This window comes from Talpa occidentalis, unplaced genomic scaffold (assembly GCF_014898055.3).
Source record: "Talpa occidentalis isolate TD23 unplaced genomic scaffold, MPIMG_talOcc4v2.1 talOcc4.10, whole genome shotgun sequence".
Classification (NCBI taxonomy): Eukaryota; Metazoa; Chordata; class Mammalia; order Eulipotyphla; family Talpidae; genus Talpa; species Talpa occidentalis.
The window spans coordinates 96,923,006-96,939,631 of NW_023600993.1; the positions used below are offsets into that span (position 1 = coordinate 96,923,006).

At 54.1% G+C, this 16,626-nt stretch overlaps 1 protein-coding gene across 1 annotated transcript; it reads left to right on the plus strand.

The window, feature by feature from the left end:
* The first annotated feature begins 2,946 nt into the window (after nucleotides 1-2,946).
* Nucleotides 2,947-12,756, plus strand: CD40 (CD40 molecule). Its single transcript, XM_037499738.1, has 9 exons — nucleotides 2,947-3,018; nucleotides 6,018-6,096; nucleotides 6,414-6,539; nucleotides 6,779-6,925; nucleotides 7,195-7,288; nucleotides 9,743-9,804; nucleotides 11,156-11,242; nucleotides 11,355-11,383; nucleotides 11,861-12,756. The coding sequence occupies exons 1-9, from the start codon at nucleotides 2,968-2,970 to the stop codon at nucleotides 11,999-12,001; spliced, it is 816 nt and encodes a 271-aa protein (XP_037355635.1). The 5' UTR covers nucleotides 2,947-2,967; the 3' UTR covers nucleotides 12,002-12,756.
* The last annotated feature ends 3,870 nt before the right edge of the window (nucleotides 12,757-16,626 follow it).

A 16,626-nucleotide genomic window follows, 5' to 3' on the forward strand; every position in this document is an offset into this window, starting at 1 on the left:
ATTTATTCTTTCACACATTAATTTAAGCTGCCTTAATTGCTGCTATGATGTTTTATATAATATAATTAATGTTTTAATTCTGTGTACTTGCCTCCCAAGGCAGTTTTGTGAAGGGCCCAATTTTGGAATCAAGCAAATAAAGAATAAGGAATGGCCAACGTCATTATAGTAACGCCTCCCCCCTCCCCAAGGAATTAAAACTGTGCTTGTTTCTTTCCAAGTGGATTAAAAAGGGAAAAGATAGTTTAATATTCTCTTAGTCCTGGGTCTGTTCAGGGGCATTCATGACCTTCCCTGGACCCTGATTTCCAGCATTCCTCACTTGTTGGTGTCCGACCACCAGCTCAAGGTCAGCATTGGCACAGCCAGCTTAAATTTTTTTTTTAAGATTTATTTACTTATTTATTTATACAAGCACTGGGTACAGTCAGAAGCGCGGGAGGGTGAGAGAATTCACCAGAGCCAGAGCGGGGAGCAGAGCAGGCAGACTGACCAAGTGCACTGCTGAGGGGAAGCAGCGGGCGGCAGGAGAGGTCTGCGCGCCATGTGGGACCTTCCTCTAGTGGCCGGGGAGCAGCCGGGGATCGAACCGGCACTGCAGAGGCTACAGAGGCTGCCGGCAGCTTCGCAACCGGACGCTCAACCACTGCGCCACCAGGGAGACCCCAGCTTAAATTTTTTAAAAATGTTTATTGATGTAATGTTAATTTACAAAATTGCATATGTTTTAGGGATGTATTGGTTTATACCTCTACAAATGTAAGTCATGCCACACCCACCATCAAAGCACCAGTGATCTTCCATCATAGTCCATGGAGCCCCCTCCTCCCTTTGCTCCCCACCCCCACCCTTCTTGTGGCCTCAGTTTTATATTTAGGTTTCTAAAGTTGGTTTTGGGCATGACCAACTTTGCATCTCCTGCTCCCCATCATTCCTGATGGAGGCTGTGCTTAGAATGAGCAGTTACTGAACCCATTAACCTATTTATTTATTCACCCAGCAAGTGTGGGTGGGTATTGGTGTGTATGTGCCCAGCACTGGGAGAGATTCAGTCCTGTCCTCAAGGAGCTCACTATCAAATGCAGGTAAATGGAGCTATAGGGTCCAGTATGCACGATCCCTGGGGTGGGTTGGGGTCTGTCTCTGTTTCAGTGTTAAGAGGAGGCTGAACTGAAGAGGAGGCAAAATTTAAACTGGATGGGCCTCCCTGGTGGTGCAGCAGGTTGAATGCAGCGCTATGAAGCTGTATGCAGCCTCTGCAGCGCCGGTTTGATTCCCCACCAGACAGGAAGTTACTCACATGGCGTGGCAGACCTTTCCTGTCGCACCTGCTGCACCCCTCAGAGGTGTATTTCCGTGGTCTGCCTGCTCTGCTCCCCGCTCTGTCTCTGGTGAATCCTCTCACCCTCTTGTGCCTCTGGGCTGTACCCCAGCTCTTGTATAGAAATAAATAAATCTTTTTAAAAAATTTAAAAAATTAAACTGGAAGCAGAAGGGAAGGAAGGAGACATGAAGATAGAAAAATAGTACAAGAAAAACCAACTGCATGTTTGGAAAATGGGGAGAAGGTGGGCATGGCTGATGTCAGTGTGTGCCGGAGGGCATGGCAATGAGTGAGTGTAGGGGAGAGGTTGGGCTGAGTGGGGATGGGCTTGCCACCTGGAGGAGTTTGTAGGGGATCCCGAAGAAGTTTTTAAGAAGGGAACTGCCCCAATTAGATCATCAGATCAGAGCTGGGGTTTTCAAAGAGAACTGGAGGAAGAGAAAGAGAAAGAAAAAGAAAGAGAAGGTCTGGGGGGGGGCAACTCAGATGAAAGATGATGAACCTCTAAATCAGAGCCCAGGGGAACAGGGCATGGATTCTAGAGGGAAAAGCCTCAGGGCTGCAAGTGTGTCTTTTGCAGCAGAAACCAGGACCCTGGGGTTAGCTGGGCCCACCTCGCCCATCCTCCCTGATCTGTTTAGCCTGGACTTTTGGCTTGACGCAGAGTCAGAGTTCAGAGGTTTATCACCCAAAAACCCGTGTGGCTCAAGCGCCCTCGCTTTCAGTGGGGGGAAAATGGAAGCTCAAGGGAATCCAGCCCGTCAGCTGCAGGGCCTAAGCCAGAGCCCGGGCATCCTTCTGGGGGTAGGGCGAGGACACTCGGGGTGCGGAGGCCGCGCCCCCGCGCAGTCGTGAGTGTGTCTTTGTGGAGCTAGGGGGTCCCCAGCCTCCCTGGATTCTCAGGGGGCCCTCCGCGCCCTCCAAGGCTGGCTGAGCCGAAGCCTCTCCCCGGGCGCTGACGGCGCCTGGAGCGGGGCAGGGCCGGGAGCAGGGCCCGCGGGACGCCAGGTCCAGCGCCTGCGGGCGGGCGGGGCGCCGGGCCTGCCCCCCGGGAGGGAATTTCCTTTGAAAGAGAACGAAACTGTCGGGAAACTTTTCCTCCAGCCGCCTCCCCAGCTCTCCCGCTCCCCACACCCAGATGCGGCCTTCCCGTTTTCTGGGGCTGGGGGGGGACTTCCTCAGGCCCCCCCATCTGCGAGGGGTGAGCTTTCGGTTCTGCCGGGATTTCCGGGGGCGGCGGCGGAGAATCGGGGGGTCGCAGCGGCGTCTTCACAGTAACCGTGGGGGAATCTCTCTTCTCTCCCGGTCCTCACCTCCACCCCCGAAAGCGGGGTGACTACTACCCCCCTCGGCTTGGCCTTTGTGGGTCCAGGGGGCGAGGAGCCAGGCTTGCCCCGGGCTGCCCTGCTCCCTCCTCCGTCCCCAGCCCCGCCGCTCCCCAGGCGCGTCCCGAAGCTGCGGGGACCGGACTCTGGGACGAGTCCCGGGAAACCCCTGGGCCGGAGCCTCCGGGAGCCCCGCCCCCTCCAGCCAGGTGGGCTGCGATTGGTCCCTGAGGGCCCCCCCTTTCCTGGGCGGGGCCGGGACCCCGAGTTACTAGAAGCGGGTCCCGCGCCCTCTCGGCCGCGCCGCCTCCGCTCGCCATGGTTCGCCGGCTGCTGCGGTGTCTCCTCTGGGGCTGCCTGCTGACCGCGGTGAGTTGAGTTCCTGCTCCCACCCCACGGGAGAGTTTGGGGTTCGAGAGAGGGGAATGGGAAGAGCAGCAAAACTGGGGGAAGAGACGTCCTTAGCTTATTTGGGGGTGCACAGGAGGGTAGGTGGGAGCTGGGCAAATAGCCAGGTCTTGGCTGAATAGGTGGCCGCCCAGGCTGGGGTCGTAATGGGGTTCCTGGGCGGTGTGGGTGGGGTTGGGGTTTGGCCTGAATCTTCATCTGGTCGAAAGGCTGGCGTCGGTCGGCATTGCCCCAGCGGCTGGGCGGGCAGACGTGGGTGAGGGGCTTCAGAAGCAGGAGGGAGAGGGTCTGGAGGGTTTCCTGTCCCTTTGCCTTGTGGACAGATGCCGGCCTCTGGGAGTGGGGATCCTCTCCTGGCCGGCGCGCGCTGCCTTCTTCCAAGGCGTGATGTGGGAACAAGGAGAGGGTGCAGAGCCCCGGGTACTTCTTCAAGAAGCCAGGCGCTTTTAACACCCTCAAATCCTGGCTGATCCAGTTTAGGAATACCCGAGGCTGTGTCTCTGCCTCCTGAAATGATGAATTTAAGATGGTAGAGGGGATTCCTGGGGGGAGATGGACCGTTCATGGGACCCAAGAAGGGGCTGGAGGGCCAGCAGGGGTTTTTCTACAGGCACCAGAAGGACTCAGCTATGCCCGGCCGAGCACATCTCCGGGATTTTCGGAAGGCCACACTTGACTCATTTTTTTTTGTTTTAAATGTATTCTTGTAGTTCCTCATTTGGGAGGCGGGATTCCCCCAAGTACCTGACTCGTTCATCCAAGGCTTCTGGCCACCCCTGACTCTCAAGGGCTGTACATTCTGGCATGAAGTCTGGGGCGGGGGATGACCCATGTGAAGTTGTGGGTGGACAGCAAGGGAAGAGACCTGGTGAGGAAGCTGCTTTGGTCCCAGGGCTTTCATTTTCACTCTAAGCAATGGCTCCTAGGGAGATAAGAGGCAGGAAGGGGTGGAGCTGGAGACAGAAGAAAGGGAACTCTTGGTGGAGTAAGAGCCTGGAGAGGAGCCGCAGAGGAGCGAGCGTAGGAGCGTGGCTTCTCAAGCACATCCTCCCAGTTTTGGCTTCGGGTAGAGACTGGGCTGTGGCCACAAGGGCAGGAGCTATTTATAGAGAGCTTCCTGGGGGTCAGACTGCAAGTAAAAGGCTTTACCTGCTTTCTTGGTCTGATTTCTCTTAACTCCCCCATTACACAGATGAGTAAACTGAGGCTCAGGAGAAATACCTTGCCAATATTCTCCTAGCTGGTGGGAGCTGCATATAAACCTACATCTGTCTGATTCTTGGGCTGGCCTCTCAGCTGATGGGAGTCAGCAGCCTGAGCCCGGACTCCTTTCTGGATCAGAAGGACCAGAGTTATGGAGGGGGAGGAAGTCATATTTCTCCCATGTTTGCAAATGCACACAGGGCTTTTGTTGCTCCCAGAGGGTGGTGGGAAGGTCTACAGAGTTGCAGGAAGAACATCACAGGGTGGTGTGTTGTGATGTGATGGTGGGGCTGCAGCCTTTACTTCCTTCCCCATTTGGGGCAAGATCATTTCTATAAGTAATTTACCCACAGAGGCTGCATGAGAGCCACCAGTTAGGCAGGATGCTGGGCAGCCGGGCAGTTAGCGGGGTACTGGGCATCCAAGTGGATACTCACATATGTATGATATTCAAACTGCCACTTAATGAACATCTACTAATGAGCACCTGCTATGGACTACTGAGGACCTACTATGCAGACTCTGTGCCAGGCCATATGCATGTAACCTTTGTTATCTCTTCTCAGACCCACCTGGGGTGGGGCAGGCATTTTGACTCCCATTTTAGAGATGTGGAAACTGAGGCTAAGAGAAGCAAAGTAGCTACCGAGTGTCACCAAGCCACAACTGGAATCGTGTTTGACTCTCAAGTCTGTGCTGTTTTCCCTGGATGTTTCCCAGGTGTGGGGTGATTTTAGGGAGCACAGGGTGTAGAATTAAACAGCGTAGGTTCACTTTACAGTTCTTGTAAAAACTCTTCTCGTTGTTCGAGGGAGAAGTCTGTGGGGACCATAGTTAAGACCTTTCAAGTGCTTACTAATCCTCCTTTATAAGCAACAATCAAGAGCAGGCCTGGGTGGGGGGCCTTCCAAAAGCAAAGCAATGCACGTGATTTAATGCCTTCGGTTTTCTGTTGACTTTATTTTGAGGCTCACCTCTTCTTCGAGAGGAGTGATGCTGATTCTCTGCCCATGGCAATGATAGAAGGCTTAGGTTTAAAATAAATGTATTTATATTAAAAAGAAATAATAGCTTGGGCAGTACCAGGGAGAGGTAAAAAAAGTGCAGTGAGACCCAAGTTGACAGAGAGGTGATGAGTTCTTCAGATTCTATCACTGTGTGACCCTGGGCAAAGGACCCAGCCTCCATTTCTCTGTCCCCCTGTTTGCAAAGTGAAGGAGTTGGATTTTTACCTACTCAACCTCTCCATCCTGGCATTTCTTGGGGGAGGGGTGAGATGAGCAGAGGATGAGGGTTGGTGGGAGAAAGCAGATGAGGCTGGGAGAGGGAGAGGGAGGGGGAGCAGAAGAATAGAAGGAAGAGGCAGTGCTAAATATAGCCCCCACAGGACTGGGGCCAGCTGAAGCCAACAATCTCCGGGTTTCAGGGGAGCTACCGGAGTCCCAGGTCCTTCTGGATCTTTGGAAAGAGGAAAGACCGAGGGTCAAACCAAACAGAAGATCCGAGAATACTGTGAGGTTCTAGTGCCAACACTATAAAACACCAGAATGATCCTCTGGGTACTTTTTTGATCACATAACTTGGCAGTTTAGCTGAAAACAAACACACCCAGCAATCGGTGCCTCCAATTTCCCTGCTTTGGAGTTCCACTTCGGTTCTAACAGATCTGACAGATCAGCCTCTGTCCTGGCCGTCTTGCCAAGGAGGAGACCGCAGAGATGTCAAGATCCCTTCCAATTGCACAATTCTGTTTTTAGATCCACCCAGAACCATCCACTGCATGCGGACATAACCAATACCCAAAAGACAACCTGTGTTGTGATTTCTGCCAGCCAGGTGAGATGCCACTCCTTTAGCCTGAGTGGGAACCCTTTCGACTTGCTAGCAGATGCAGACCCTAGGTGTGAACTGTGAACTTGAATCTTACATGACCCCTGGGATTTACCACTCTTGTCCTGCTGTTAGAATGTTCTGGGTTCCCTCTGCCTACCCAGGACGAAGGTACCTATCTCGTCCATGTCCCCCACTAGACACGAAGGCTTGGAAGGGTCCAGACACTCACCTTTCAATCTAGAGCCCAGTCTGATCTCTTTTCGATAAGTGTCTGACTCACTGGGTTGTCCCGAACTGCCTCATTTCCTGATGTTTTCCAGGAGAGAAGCTGGTGAAGGATTGCACAGAGAGCGCGCCAACGGAATGTGCTTCTTGCAGTAGAGACGAATTCCAAGCCACCTTTAACAAAGAGAGACGCTGTCACCAGCACAAATACTGTGACCCCAGTGCGTGGGCTGCGGGGCAGGTTGCTTGGGAGCAGGGGCTCATGTTCTAGCTCATTCCCGACCATGTAGCCACTCTAGTGTGGTTTTGTTTTACTAGAGAGGGTCCATTCTGAAAGGCTGGCACCTTGGTTGTACTGGTTGTTAAATAATTTGGCTGCTGTTCCTACCTGGAAGAAGGTCTAAAGAAGGAGCAGGTAGTACGAGCAGCGCCCCCATCCTTCTTGCTCATCTCTGCTCAGACCTAGGGCTCCGGGTTCTCGTGAAGGGCACCTTGAAGACAGACACCATTTGCATGTGTGAGGAAGGCCAGCACTGCACCGGCAAAGGCTGTGAGAGATGCTCCCCACACAGCACGTGCTCCCCGGGCTATGGCGTCAAGCAGATGGGTAAGCGCCCCATCAGGGATCAGCTCTAAGGCCAGCACCCAGTAGAGGACCAGGGTCCAGGAAGCAGAGGGAATGGATTGGAGTCGCCAGCCCGCCTCCATTTGGCTGAACAGGACATGGAAACTTCTTGTTCAATTTCCTGCCATGGACCCCTGCCTTGGAGGAGAGGGGGAGGAACCTTCTGGGGGGTGGCAGTGGGAGGAAGGACACACCCCACCGGAGAGCCGGGGGGGCCACCGTGATGACCAGTGCCCTCTCCTCCCTTCCAGCTACAGGGACTTCTGACACCGTCTGTGAACCCTGCGGCGCCGGCTCCTTCTCCAATGTGTCATCTGCTTCTGAAAAGTGTAACCCTTGGACAAGGTATAAAGGCTTATCTCCTAGGAGCGTGGGACCTGCCTCCCTCCCTGGCTACCTGTCCTGAGTCCCAGCCCCTCTCCCCCCCACACACTCTCGCACTTAACAAGCATCTGGAGTAGCCTCGTGGCCCACCAGACGGCTGCAGCTTCTTGCCTGTTCTCTCTTTGTGGTAACAGACACCCCGATGTCTTTCTCCTCAGCTCACCCCCTCCGTAACTGGCTTTCTGGGCCTCGGTTCTAGACTCTACTCTCCAGCCTCTTTGTCTGCCTCTCCTGGCCATTTCCTGTGTCCGTGGCTTCAGCTCCCAATTCCCTCAGATGGTTCCTGATCAGCATCTCCTGTCCAGAGTCATCTCCTGCGTCCCAGGCTGTCATGTCCAACTGCCGACGGTGCCCCTCCACTGGGGTGACCCACAAGCACCTCAGACTCCCCAATTGCTCCCCTTGTCACCCATAAAGGGCTCCACTGTGCCTCTGGGGCACTCTTTCCACGAGCCCCTGCCTGTGGCCTCAGCCCACATCAGCCGCCAGCTCCTGTCCCTCGGCCTTCTAAATGTCTCGGGGCTGCCTCCTCGCTGGGTCCACGGCCACCACTGCACTTTGGGCCCAGTCACCATCACCTTGTCTGGGTGGCGCCTTGGCCTCCTTGCTGCTCCCCCCCCCCCCCGCCTCTCGTCTCTCCCCTTCAGCTGCCTCCCCAGCCTCTCACAGGAGTGTGCTTTCTGTGGGTCGCTTCAAGTCACAGCATTCCCTCCTTAAAATGCCTCGTGGCTTCTGCTGCCCCCGGAACCCAAGCCAGACTCCTTCCCACAGCCGCTGACCTCCCCGATCCTGTTGCTCGCTGCCCCCCAACACCCTGTTCATCCTCTTGCATCAACCTTTTCTGTCTAATACCCTTAAACACAGCCCAATAACCCTTTACATTTTATTCTTAAAAATGGATAAGATAGGCACGCGGGGCAGAAGCCACAAGGGTCACAGTGATGCCTCCCTTTCCCCACGTCTCTCGGCCACCCCTTCTCCCTGGAGGCAGCCACTGCTCACGCGTGTCCTTCCAGAGACTGAAACACACACACACCCACCCCGTCCATACACATGGTATCATCCCATATGAACTTTCTTATTTGTTTACAGCCTCTCTCCAGTAGATTGCAAACGCCTCAAATGTAGAGACTTTTCCCCTCCACGCTGTGCCCCTTAAGCCTAGAATAGCTCCAGGCGCTTAGTAGGCGCAGCACATCTTTACCCATGTCTTTACTGACAAATGTTGGCTGGCAGCCAGAGGTGCCCGGGGGTGCGAGGATTCAGCACCGAGTTCCAGTCTCACTGTAGCTTAGAAAGGGCGTGACCTGGGGGAGGTGTGCGGTGCCTCCTTTGGAAAATGGGGGTGACTTCAGTCTCAGCAGGCTGGGCGGGGACCTGTAAAGGGATCTTGTAAACGCTCACGCACCCTTCTCATGTAAGACGCTTCTCCCACGGGCTTTCTTCCAAGCCCTTCTCTTTCCCTTCCCCGTGGGCTTTTCCTTTGGGATGTCCTTCTCCGGCCCTTCCTCCCCACTCCTCGTGGGGCCACCTCAGGCCAGGTCTGCATCAGCTCATGTTCAGACACCCGCAGGGCCTCCTGGCTGGCCACTTTCCTGAAATTTCTCCTGTGAGCTCGCAGGCCACTGAGTCTTGTCACCACTTAAATCATTTGGTTGGAGGCTGATAGGACTCGCCAGATGAACTCAGGGGAAACCTTCAGGCCCGATTATCAATGATCTGGCACTAAACACCCGGTTTTCGGTTTTCCAACGTTCCCCATCACCTCCTGGCAGGCTGCACACCGAGTTCCTTGCATCACGTTACCCTGCTTCGCGGGAATGCCCCATTGTTCTAAATTTGATAGATTCAGGGCCACTCACATCTTCCTTCCCCGGGGAAGTCTTTCTGGATGGCCCTTAAACCAGAGGTTTTTCAACTGAGCGATTCTTCTCCCCAGGGGACATTTGATAACGTCTGGAGACATTTTGGTTGTCACGACTAGGAAGGGAGAGGCTGCAGGCATCTAGTGGGTAGAGGCCAGGGATGCTGCTAAGCTGCAGGGCCGAGAAACCCTGCCTTAAAGTGTGAAGACCTCATCTCTCAGTTCCAGTCATTATGGGTTTTGTCTCTTCTCTGAATACTCCAGGTTCACTTTCCAATGTCACCAAGCTTGGCCCTCACTGGAAACTCTCTTGTTATTATTCCTTCAAGATGTGCAATACTCTTCTTCTGCACTCACGAGCTCCCTAGACCAGATTTATGTTGTGCCCAGGATGGGCAGCCTGGGCGGGTACATGTCATACATGCTCAGTGAACTTGCACTTGGGGGTGGTTGACTCTCTCTCCCTGAGGTTGGAAATCTTACACTGGGGAAACTGAACATCTCTCTTTTTCCTTCTTTCTCTCTCTCTTTGCGCATGTGTCTGTCTGCAGCTGTGAGGCCAAAGGCCTAGTGGAGCAACAGGCTGGGACTGACAAGACAGATGTTGTCTGTGGTGAGTCCTGAAGAATGGGCCTTGGGAGCAGGCTTGGGGGCTGGGGCCTGGAAGGGGGAGACTGAGGCACACATAACAATTGGGAGGGCAAACGGAAGATGGGGTGAGGCAAGAGGAAAGGCAGTCTGGGGTTACAACATCCCAGCTCTGCCACTTATCCGTGGCTCCTGGACAAGCCACTTCCCTTCTCTGAGCCTCAGTTTCTCCATCTGTGAAATGGGATAACAGAACTCCCCTTAGAAGGCTGGTGTAAGGGGCAGGCAGGGGTTCTCATGCTCGGGAGGGGCTCTTCTGTGCTCTTCTGCCACCTGCATGGTGTGACAAGTTTCCTCCCAGAGCCTCTGTTTTGATTTTAGAATGAGGAGGGGCCTGGCAGCACAGAGCACAGGCTGCAAGCACTGGGCATGTTAATGAGTGAAAGAGGTCAGGGGCAAGAAAGATACACTCTCTTTGCTTTTTCTTGAAATTCGCTTTCCTCTTGGCAGGGCAGGAACTAAAGTGAGGTGAGCAAGGCCCTTGCTTTGGACACAATATTTAAGGGAGTGCCAGGAAAATGCAGTAATTCAGATATGTAACATTTTGATCCAATAGTTAAAGAAATCACAATGCAAAAAATCCATAGTAAACAAAATACTAAAATATTAAAGACAGAATCCAACCTCCCTCACTTGCTTCACCCTATCCCAGCCTCATTGCCAATAAAACTATTGAAAAAGCAGGTAGCTGGCCTGAAGATCACAGTTTGCTGATTTTTCAAAAATGTGACATTGTTATTTCTTATCTTGATTACTGAGGTTGTGTGTGTGTCCCCCTAAATTTTGTCCCAGGCAACTACCTTACTTGCCTTATCCCAGTCTCTGCCCCACCTCTTGATTTTTCTTTCACTTTCCCACTTAGAACAGAGGCTTAGGTACAAGGAATACTTACTTTCCCTTCTTCTATTCCCTCTTCTTCCATCCATCTTCAAGGAAAGGAGCAGGGCAGGCATAAATGATGTTGGACCTTAGTATGGGCAGAGAGTAGGGAGGGCTGGGGAGTGCGGCAAGCAGGTGGCACTGTGCAATTCAGGCTGATGTGCCAAGTGGGCTTGCTGGCTCACTGGGGCCAGAGCTTCTAAATTTCTAAGAGAAATCTGAGTACCTAGATTTTCAACATGCAGTCTCCCAATTTAAAAATGTTGGCTAAAAAAAATGTGCTGATCACTCTACAGATACCTGCGGGCCACCTTTGGCCAGGGACTGCCTGTTTGGAGTGTCTGAGGCGGGTGCCCTCAGAATGGAAGGCTTTTAGCAAAGTGAGCGGCTCCAGCCACGGGGCTGGGGAGCCATTGCTGAAGTTTTGATTTCTCTAGGTTTCCAGAATCGGATGCGAGTCCTGCTGGTGATCCCCATCATCATGGGTGTCGTGCTGGTTGGCCTGTTGGTGTCTGCCTGTATCAGTGAGTCCCTGGGCGAGGAGGTGATGGGAAAGCAAGGGAAGGGGTACAACAGAATTGGACACCTGTTTCCTGATCTGGGCTCACTAACTCTCCTTTTTTTTTTTTCCCCCAGAAAAGGTGGCCAAGAAGCCAGAGGAGGAGGTTGGTCACCCCTGGGAACCAGAACAAAGTTTTAGCAAACTGGGAGGAAAGATAGTCTCCTGGTTGCTGACCTGGCATTAAAACCCACTCGGGGTCCTTCTCTGTGCCCCCTACCCTATACTGACTCAGTGCCAGCTTTTGTCATCTCCAGAGCTCATCTCACCAGAGAGTACCTGGTGCCATGGGCAAAGTCTGATATTTGCTGCTCTCTTGGCATTAAGTACTTGGGGAGCCATGTCTTGGGGGCCTGGGCACAGGGTGGGGGGGGGTGCCAGAGGAACAGCTCCCTGAACCCAATGGCTCCCACTCTGGAAGTTTCTTGACACTGTTGGTGTGGCCAGCAGGGGGCAGGAGGCACCCATGGAATCAGCCTGACCCTCTGGGAAAGGGAAGGCGTCTGGAGGGGGCACTTCCTCCACTAGGAGGGAAGGACCCTCAGAGGTGTTGCTGGGGTAACCACCTACCTTGGCTCCTCAGGTGATCCAACTCAACAACAGTAAGAGTTTGCCGGTGGAGATGGAAGATTCATCTCCTGTGCAGGAGACCTTACATGGGTGCCAGCCCGTCGCCCAGGAGGATGGCAAAGAAAGCCGCATCTCGGTGCAGGAGAGACTGTAAGGTGGCAGGTGCCCTGGTGTGGGCAGATGGGCACACGCCTGGAGAGCCTAGAGTTGCTGCTGCTGCGGAGGGAGGGCGAGCGGCTGGCACTGGGTCAGCCTCGCCCCACCTGTACCCGTGGTTTGAGAAAGGAACCCTAACACAGGTTTCGGGGGGAACCTCTCACCTGAGCAGTCTCCCGACTTGCTTTTAAAGATGGAGGCAGATCATTTGAGGGGGGGAGAGGACCACATGGTAATACCCACCAGGCCCTCTGAGCCAGCGGTACCGTGCCCAGAGACGGAGACAGGGATTCCTAGGAGCCGGGAGAGACTTGCACCCCGTATCATCACAGCAGCGCCTGGGGCAGTGACTTACTGGAAGCTCCGTACCTGTCCACCAACGGGGGCTGGCGAAATAAAACTGTAATCTATTTGTACAGCAGAATCTCAAAATCACTGTCGTGGGGGGAAAAAGGTGGCAGGATGGTGGGTACAGAAGCCTTTTTTTTTTTTTAAAGCACGTGGCCCCTAATAATATAATGTATCCGGTGGACCTGTATCTAAACATGGTGTGCGTTCTCTATGTGGGTGTCCCAGGGTTCTGGAAGGATACACAGCTCAAAGCGTTGTCGTTCTGGGATGGGGAAGAAGACGAAGGGGAGGTGTGGTTAAAGGCCGACTTGACTTTCCCATAAGGCTTCATCTTTCCCCCGCAAAAGGAGAGTGACTTCACATAATGCTTATGTAATTAAAAAGGCATCATCTATGTAAAAAGCAAAATGAGGGTGGACATGCTCGGTAACATGAGCTGCTAAACTCACCGTCAGGCTCACAGCGTTAGGGCACTTTCGGAGGAGAAATAAGAATGTCCCCAGCCTGCTGCCCCTCCAGGGGGGTTTCTGTAGACACATCATCCCTGCAGAGCCTTCTTCCCATGGGATTCATGTTCACCGAACGGCCTGTGGGGTCTTTAATAGAGGTAGAAATGGAGGCCCAGAGAGGTGATGTGACTTGCCTGTGGCCACACAGCAGTGGGCAGTGGGCCTCGGGCCTCAGAGCGTCCTGCTCTGGGTCTTGTGCTCCTTCCAGACCTGGCTACATCTGTTAACTCCTTCCTGGGGGCTCCTGGCCTTCCCACCTCCTTGTGACCTCCCAACTGCTTCAGGAGCGGCTGCTTCTTGGTCAGATGGTGCCCCCTTCCCCCCAGCAGTATCTTAGGATAAAAATAAACCATCCTGTTCTCTTTTCCTGCTGTGCCAACTGAGGGGGAGCCTAGCCAGGAGGAGCAGCAGATGGAGTGGGAGCAGAGGGGATGGGAGGGGAGGGAAGGGAGGAGGCAGAGCAGTGCAAAGCCGTGGCAGAGAGACTCGTGGCACTGAGGAGGCCAGGCTGATTTAGCCAGGGGTCCTCCCCCCAGAAGCTGCTCTGGAATTCCCAGTGTAATCTGCTGCCCGGAGGGTGGGGGTGGGGGTGGAGCGATTTTGTCCCTGATGGAGGCTGTGAGGGCAGCTGGGAGCCAAGAGAGGGGCACCTGGCTTGGCACACCTCCCAGGAGCGCTTCCAGAACCATTTGGATGTACCAGGTGGAGATGTTTCATTTAGAAAATGGAGCAAAATGGTGGTGATGGGGGTGGGCCCTCGCCCTCACCTCCTACCTAGAGTCTAAATGCTCCTGGGACTCATTTCAAGCACGGCACTATGGTGGGAAGACACAACATAACCACCCCTGCCACTTACTCATCTGGGTGACCTTGGGTAGGTCACTTCCACTGCTCAACTTTTCATTTCTTCGTCTGGCAAAGGGGAGACAATACCTGTGGCTTTGGGGGGTGTATGTTACGACTAGGATGCTCTCGCCGCCCCCTTTGTTTGCACCCAGGGCAGAAGGTCTCCGTTGTCCCATGTTTCAGAGCCCCTGCCGGACATGCTAGATAGTGCTGGGCCCACTGCCTGGGTCTCTGGTCAGTAGGTCTGGGGTGGTGCTCACGAATTTGCATTTCTAGCAAGTTTTCCAGGTGGTGCTGATGCTGTGGTCTGGGGACCACACTTGGAGAACTACCACCCTTTGCGTCCATATTTCTCTATGAACAGCCGGTCTCCTGTGGCAGGCATTGAGATTTCCTTGGTCTTGAAAACACGCGTGGTGCAGGGGAGATGTACCTGGGGAGTAATGTCCCAGAATGCTCAACCAATCAGGCAAGAAAGCCTCCTTGGCCTTGGGGTGGGGTGTGGAAGGGGGGATATCTGAGTGTGTTCTGTCCTGTCTCCTGGGATCCCTCGAGGGACCAGGGCCCTTCTGCCCTGGCTCCCTTCCCTTCCCTGTCCACTCTCCCACCGGCTGCTCCTGCTTTGGGGTTCAACTCCTCAGTAAACCACCTGCCTTCGTGCCTTGTCCCAGAGCGCTTCCAGGAGAAGTCACCCCTTAGAGTCAGCCGGGTTCATGCATGAGCAGGTATGATTTTGTGTATCAGCGTCTTGACAAAGAGGAGTTGCTATTCTTGGCAGCTGTAGCAAGTTCTGGGTTCCGAGTGGAGCTCAGCCAAGAGCTTTCTGCGTGACCTTGGCAAAGTTACTCTCTGGTGGTGGGTGTTGCTGGGACCCCACTGAGGCCTAGGGGTCCTGCCAATTCTAAAAATAAACCAAGAGGATCAACCTACTGTAGGGTCTGCTCTGGCCAGTATGGGGGGATGGATGTGAGGCGTGTGTCAGCCGGAAGGTGGCGCCAAGGCCACGTCCAAAGGGACTTATGGCTTCTTGGACACCCGTGTGAAGCTGGCTTTACCCTCAAGCCACATCCTTCCCTTACTTCCCTCGGCCCCATGGCCGGAGCCTCTGCAGCCTCTACTCTGTGACTTCATCAGTCCCCTCAGTGTCCCCTTCTCCGCTCCTCCTTCCTTTCACAAGCCTCACCTCTTGCATCCTCAGCTAGGGCTCGGCACGGGGACTGCTGGGAGAGTGTGTGGACCCTGTGCCCACTCTGTGCCAGGTGCGGCTCTGAGAGCTTTCCATGCCTGTCTTAGGAGAGCCCCACCGAAGGCATGGGTCTCAGAGGCTCAAAGGCTAAATGACTTGTAAAGGTCTGAGAGTTAGAGCTGGGATTTGGGACCTCATTAGATTGACCCAAAAGCCTGTAGCTTTTCCCCCACCCAGAGAGCAGGGAAATAGGTACATATAACAGGAAAGGTCATGGGAGAGACCAGGGCAGAGGGGAAGCCTGAGAGGCGGCTAAGCTCTAGGGGAGGGGTTGCAAACTCGCATCCATGAGGGCCAGGGCAGCGCAGGGCAGGGCAGGCCAGGTCAGGCCAGGCCAGGCCTGGAGCAGTCAGTAAGGCAGAGGCTCTGCCCAACTTGGGGTGGGGCAGCATGTAGCAGTTTCATCCCTGGTTGCCCTGAAGCAATGGGAGCTGTGTATAGCTTGGAATCCAGATTTCTAAAGGTCCTGATGTTTAAATGCTACCAGTTCCTGGCATCAAAACCACCAGGAAAGCTGAGAATGCATGGCATAGAGGGCCAGGGCTTAAGCAGACAGGGGGCTTCAGGCATCTGCTTTTTGTTTTATATATGGGGAAACTGAGGCCCTGGGAGGATCCAGCTGAGTTAAGTCATGTGTCCTAGGCAAGTTGTCTGCTTCTTCAGAACCCAGTGAGAGCCCTTTGGGGCTTGGGTCCCGCAGGTGCCTTGGCTATGGGGGGTTGAAGGTGCCAGGACTGGGGTGCAAGGGCTGAGCTGGGTGTAGAAGTCCTCTGAATTCTACCCCATATGGGCCACTCCCAGCCCCCCAGGCCTGTGCACACCTCCCCTCCCCCATGCCCTCCCCTTAAGCTGTCAGGGCCCTGCAGTCGATTCCTTGGGAACAGAAGTTATTAAAGACTCTGCCCCGAAGGGTTTCTCTCCCCCAGAGTGATTCTGGCACAGAAAATTACAAACCCACCTGCAGGGGTGGGGAGATACAGTTTTAATTTGAAAAAAAAAGAAAAAAAGAAAAGAATCCCATGCTGTGGTCCTGGAGTCTGGGGTGGGGGAAGCTCACAGGCAGAGGGGGCTCTCCTGGGACCTGCAGCCAGGCTGGGGGGCTCCAGAGGGCTCAGTAAGCCCTGTGAGCAGCTTTTGCTCAAACAGGCAAAAGGGGGCTCTCCTCCTCTCTTCCTCTCCCCTGCCCTGTCCCCAGGGCTCTCTGCCTCTCTCCCAGCCGACTGGCACATCCCGCTGGGCCTTGGCGCTGGCAGCTCCCAGCCTCCTCCCTGCAGGAGTCCCTCTGCTGTCTCTGCCCACCCTCTGCGGTCTCTGCCTGTCCCTCCCAGCCTTCCGCCTGGCTCCCTGACCACCACTACGTTCCCTTCTCCCACAATTCCATCTCTCTCTTGCTCTCCTTTGAATAAGTGTTACTGTTTGGGCTAATTATGGGTAAGTCATACCTGTGCATCGCACCCCCTTCCGGAAACAAGAAAACGAGACCCCCCGTGAGCCTCCCACCAACCACAAGCTACAGGTCCCTCCAGACTTCTGCTCTGTGCCAAAAAATATTTTTTATACTTGGGCTATTATTACTCTGTTTCATAAGCAGCCTTCCGTGCTTGGCAGCCTCTGGGGGGTGTCTTCCTGCCAATAAATATAGATCGACTACATGCTTTTTAATTGCTGCAT

Coding starts and splice junctions, on each gene's coding strand:
- CD40 (XM_037499738.1), top strand. CDS start 2,968: ATGGTTCGCCGGCTGCTGCGGTGTCTCCTCTGGGGCTGCCTGCTGACC. Junction 9,805..11,155: donor CAAGACAGATGTTGTCTGTG/GTGAGTCCTGAA, acceptor TGATTTCTCTAG/GTTTCCAGAATCGGATGCGA. Junction 11,384..11,860: donor CCAAGAAGCCAGAGGAGGAG/GTTGGTCACCCC, acceptor TTGGCTCCTCAG/GTGATCCAACTCAACAACAG.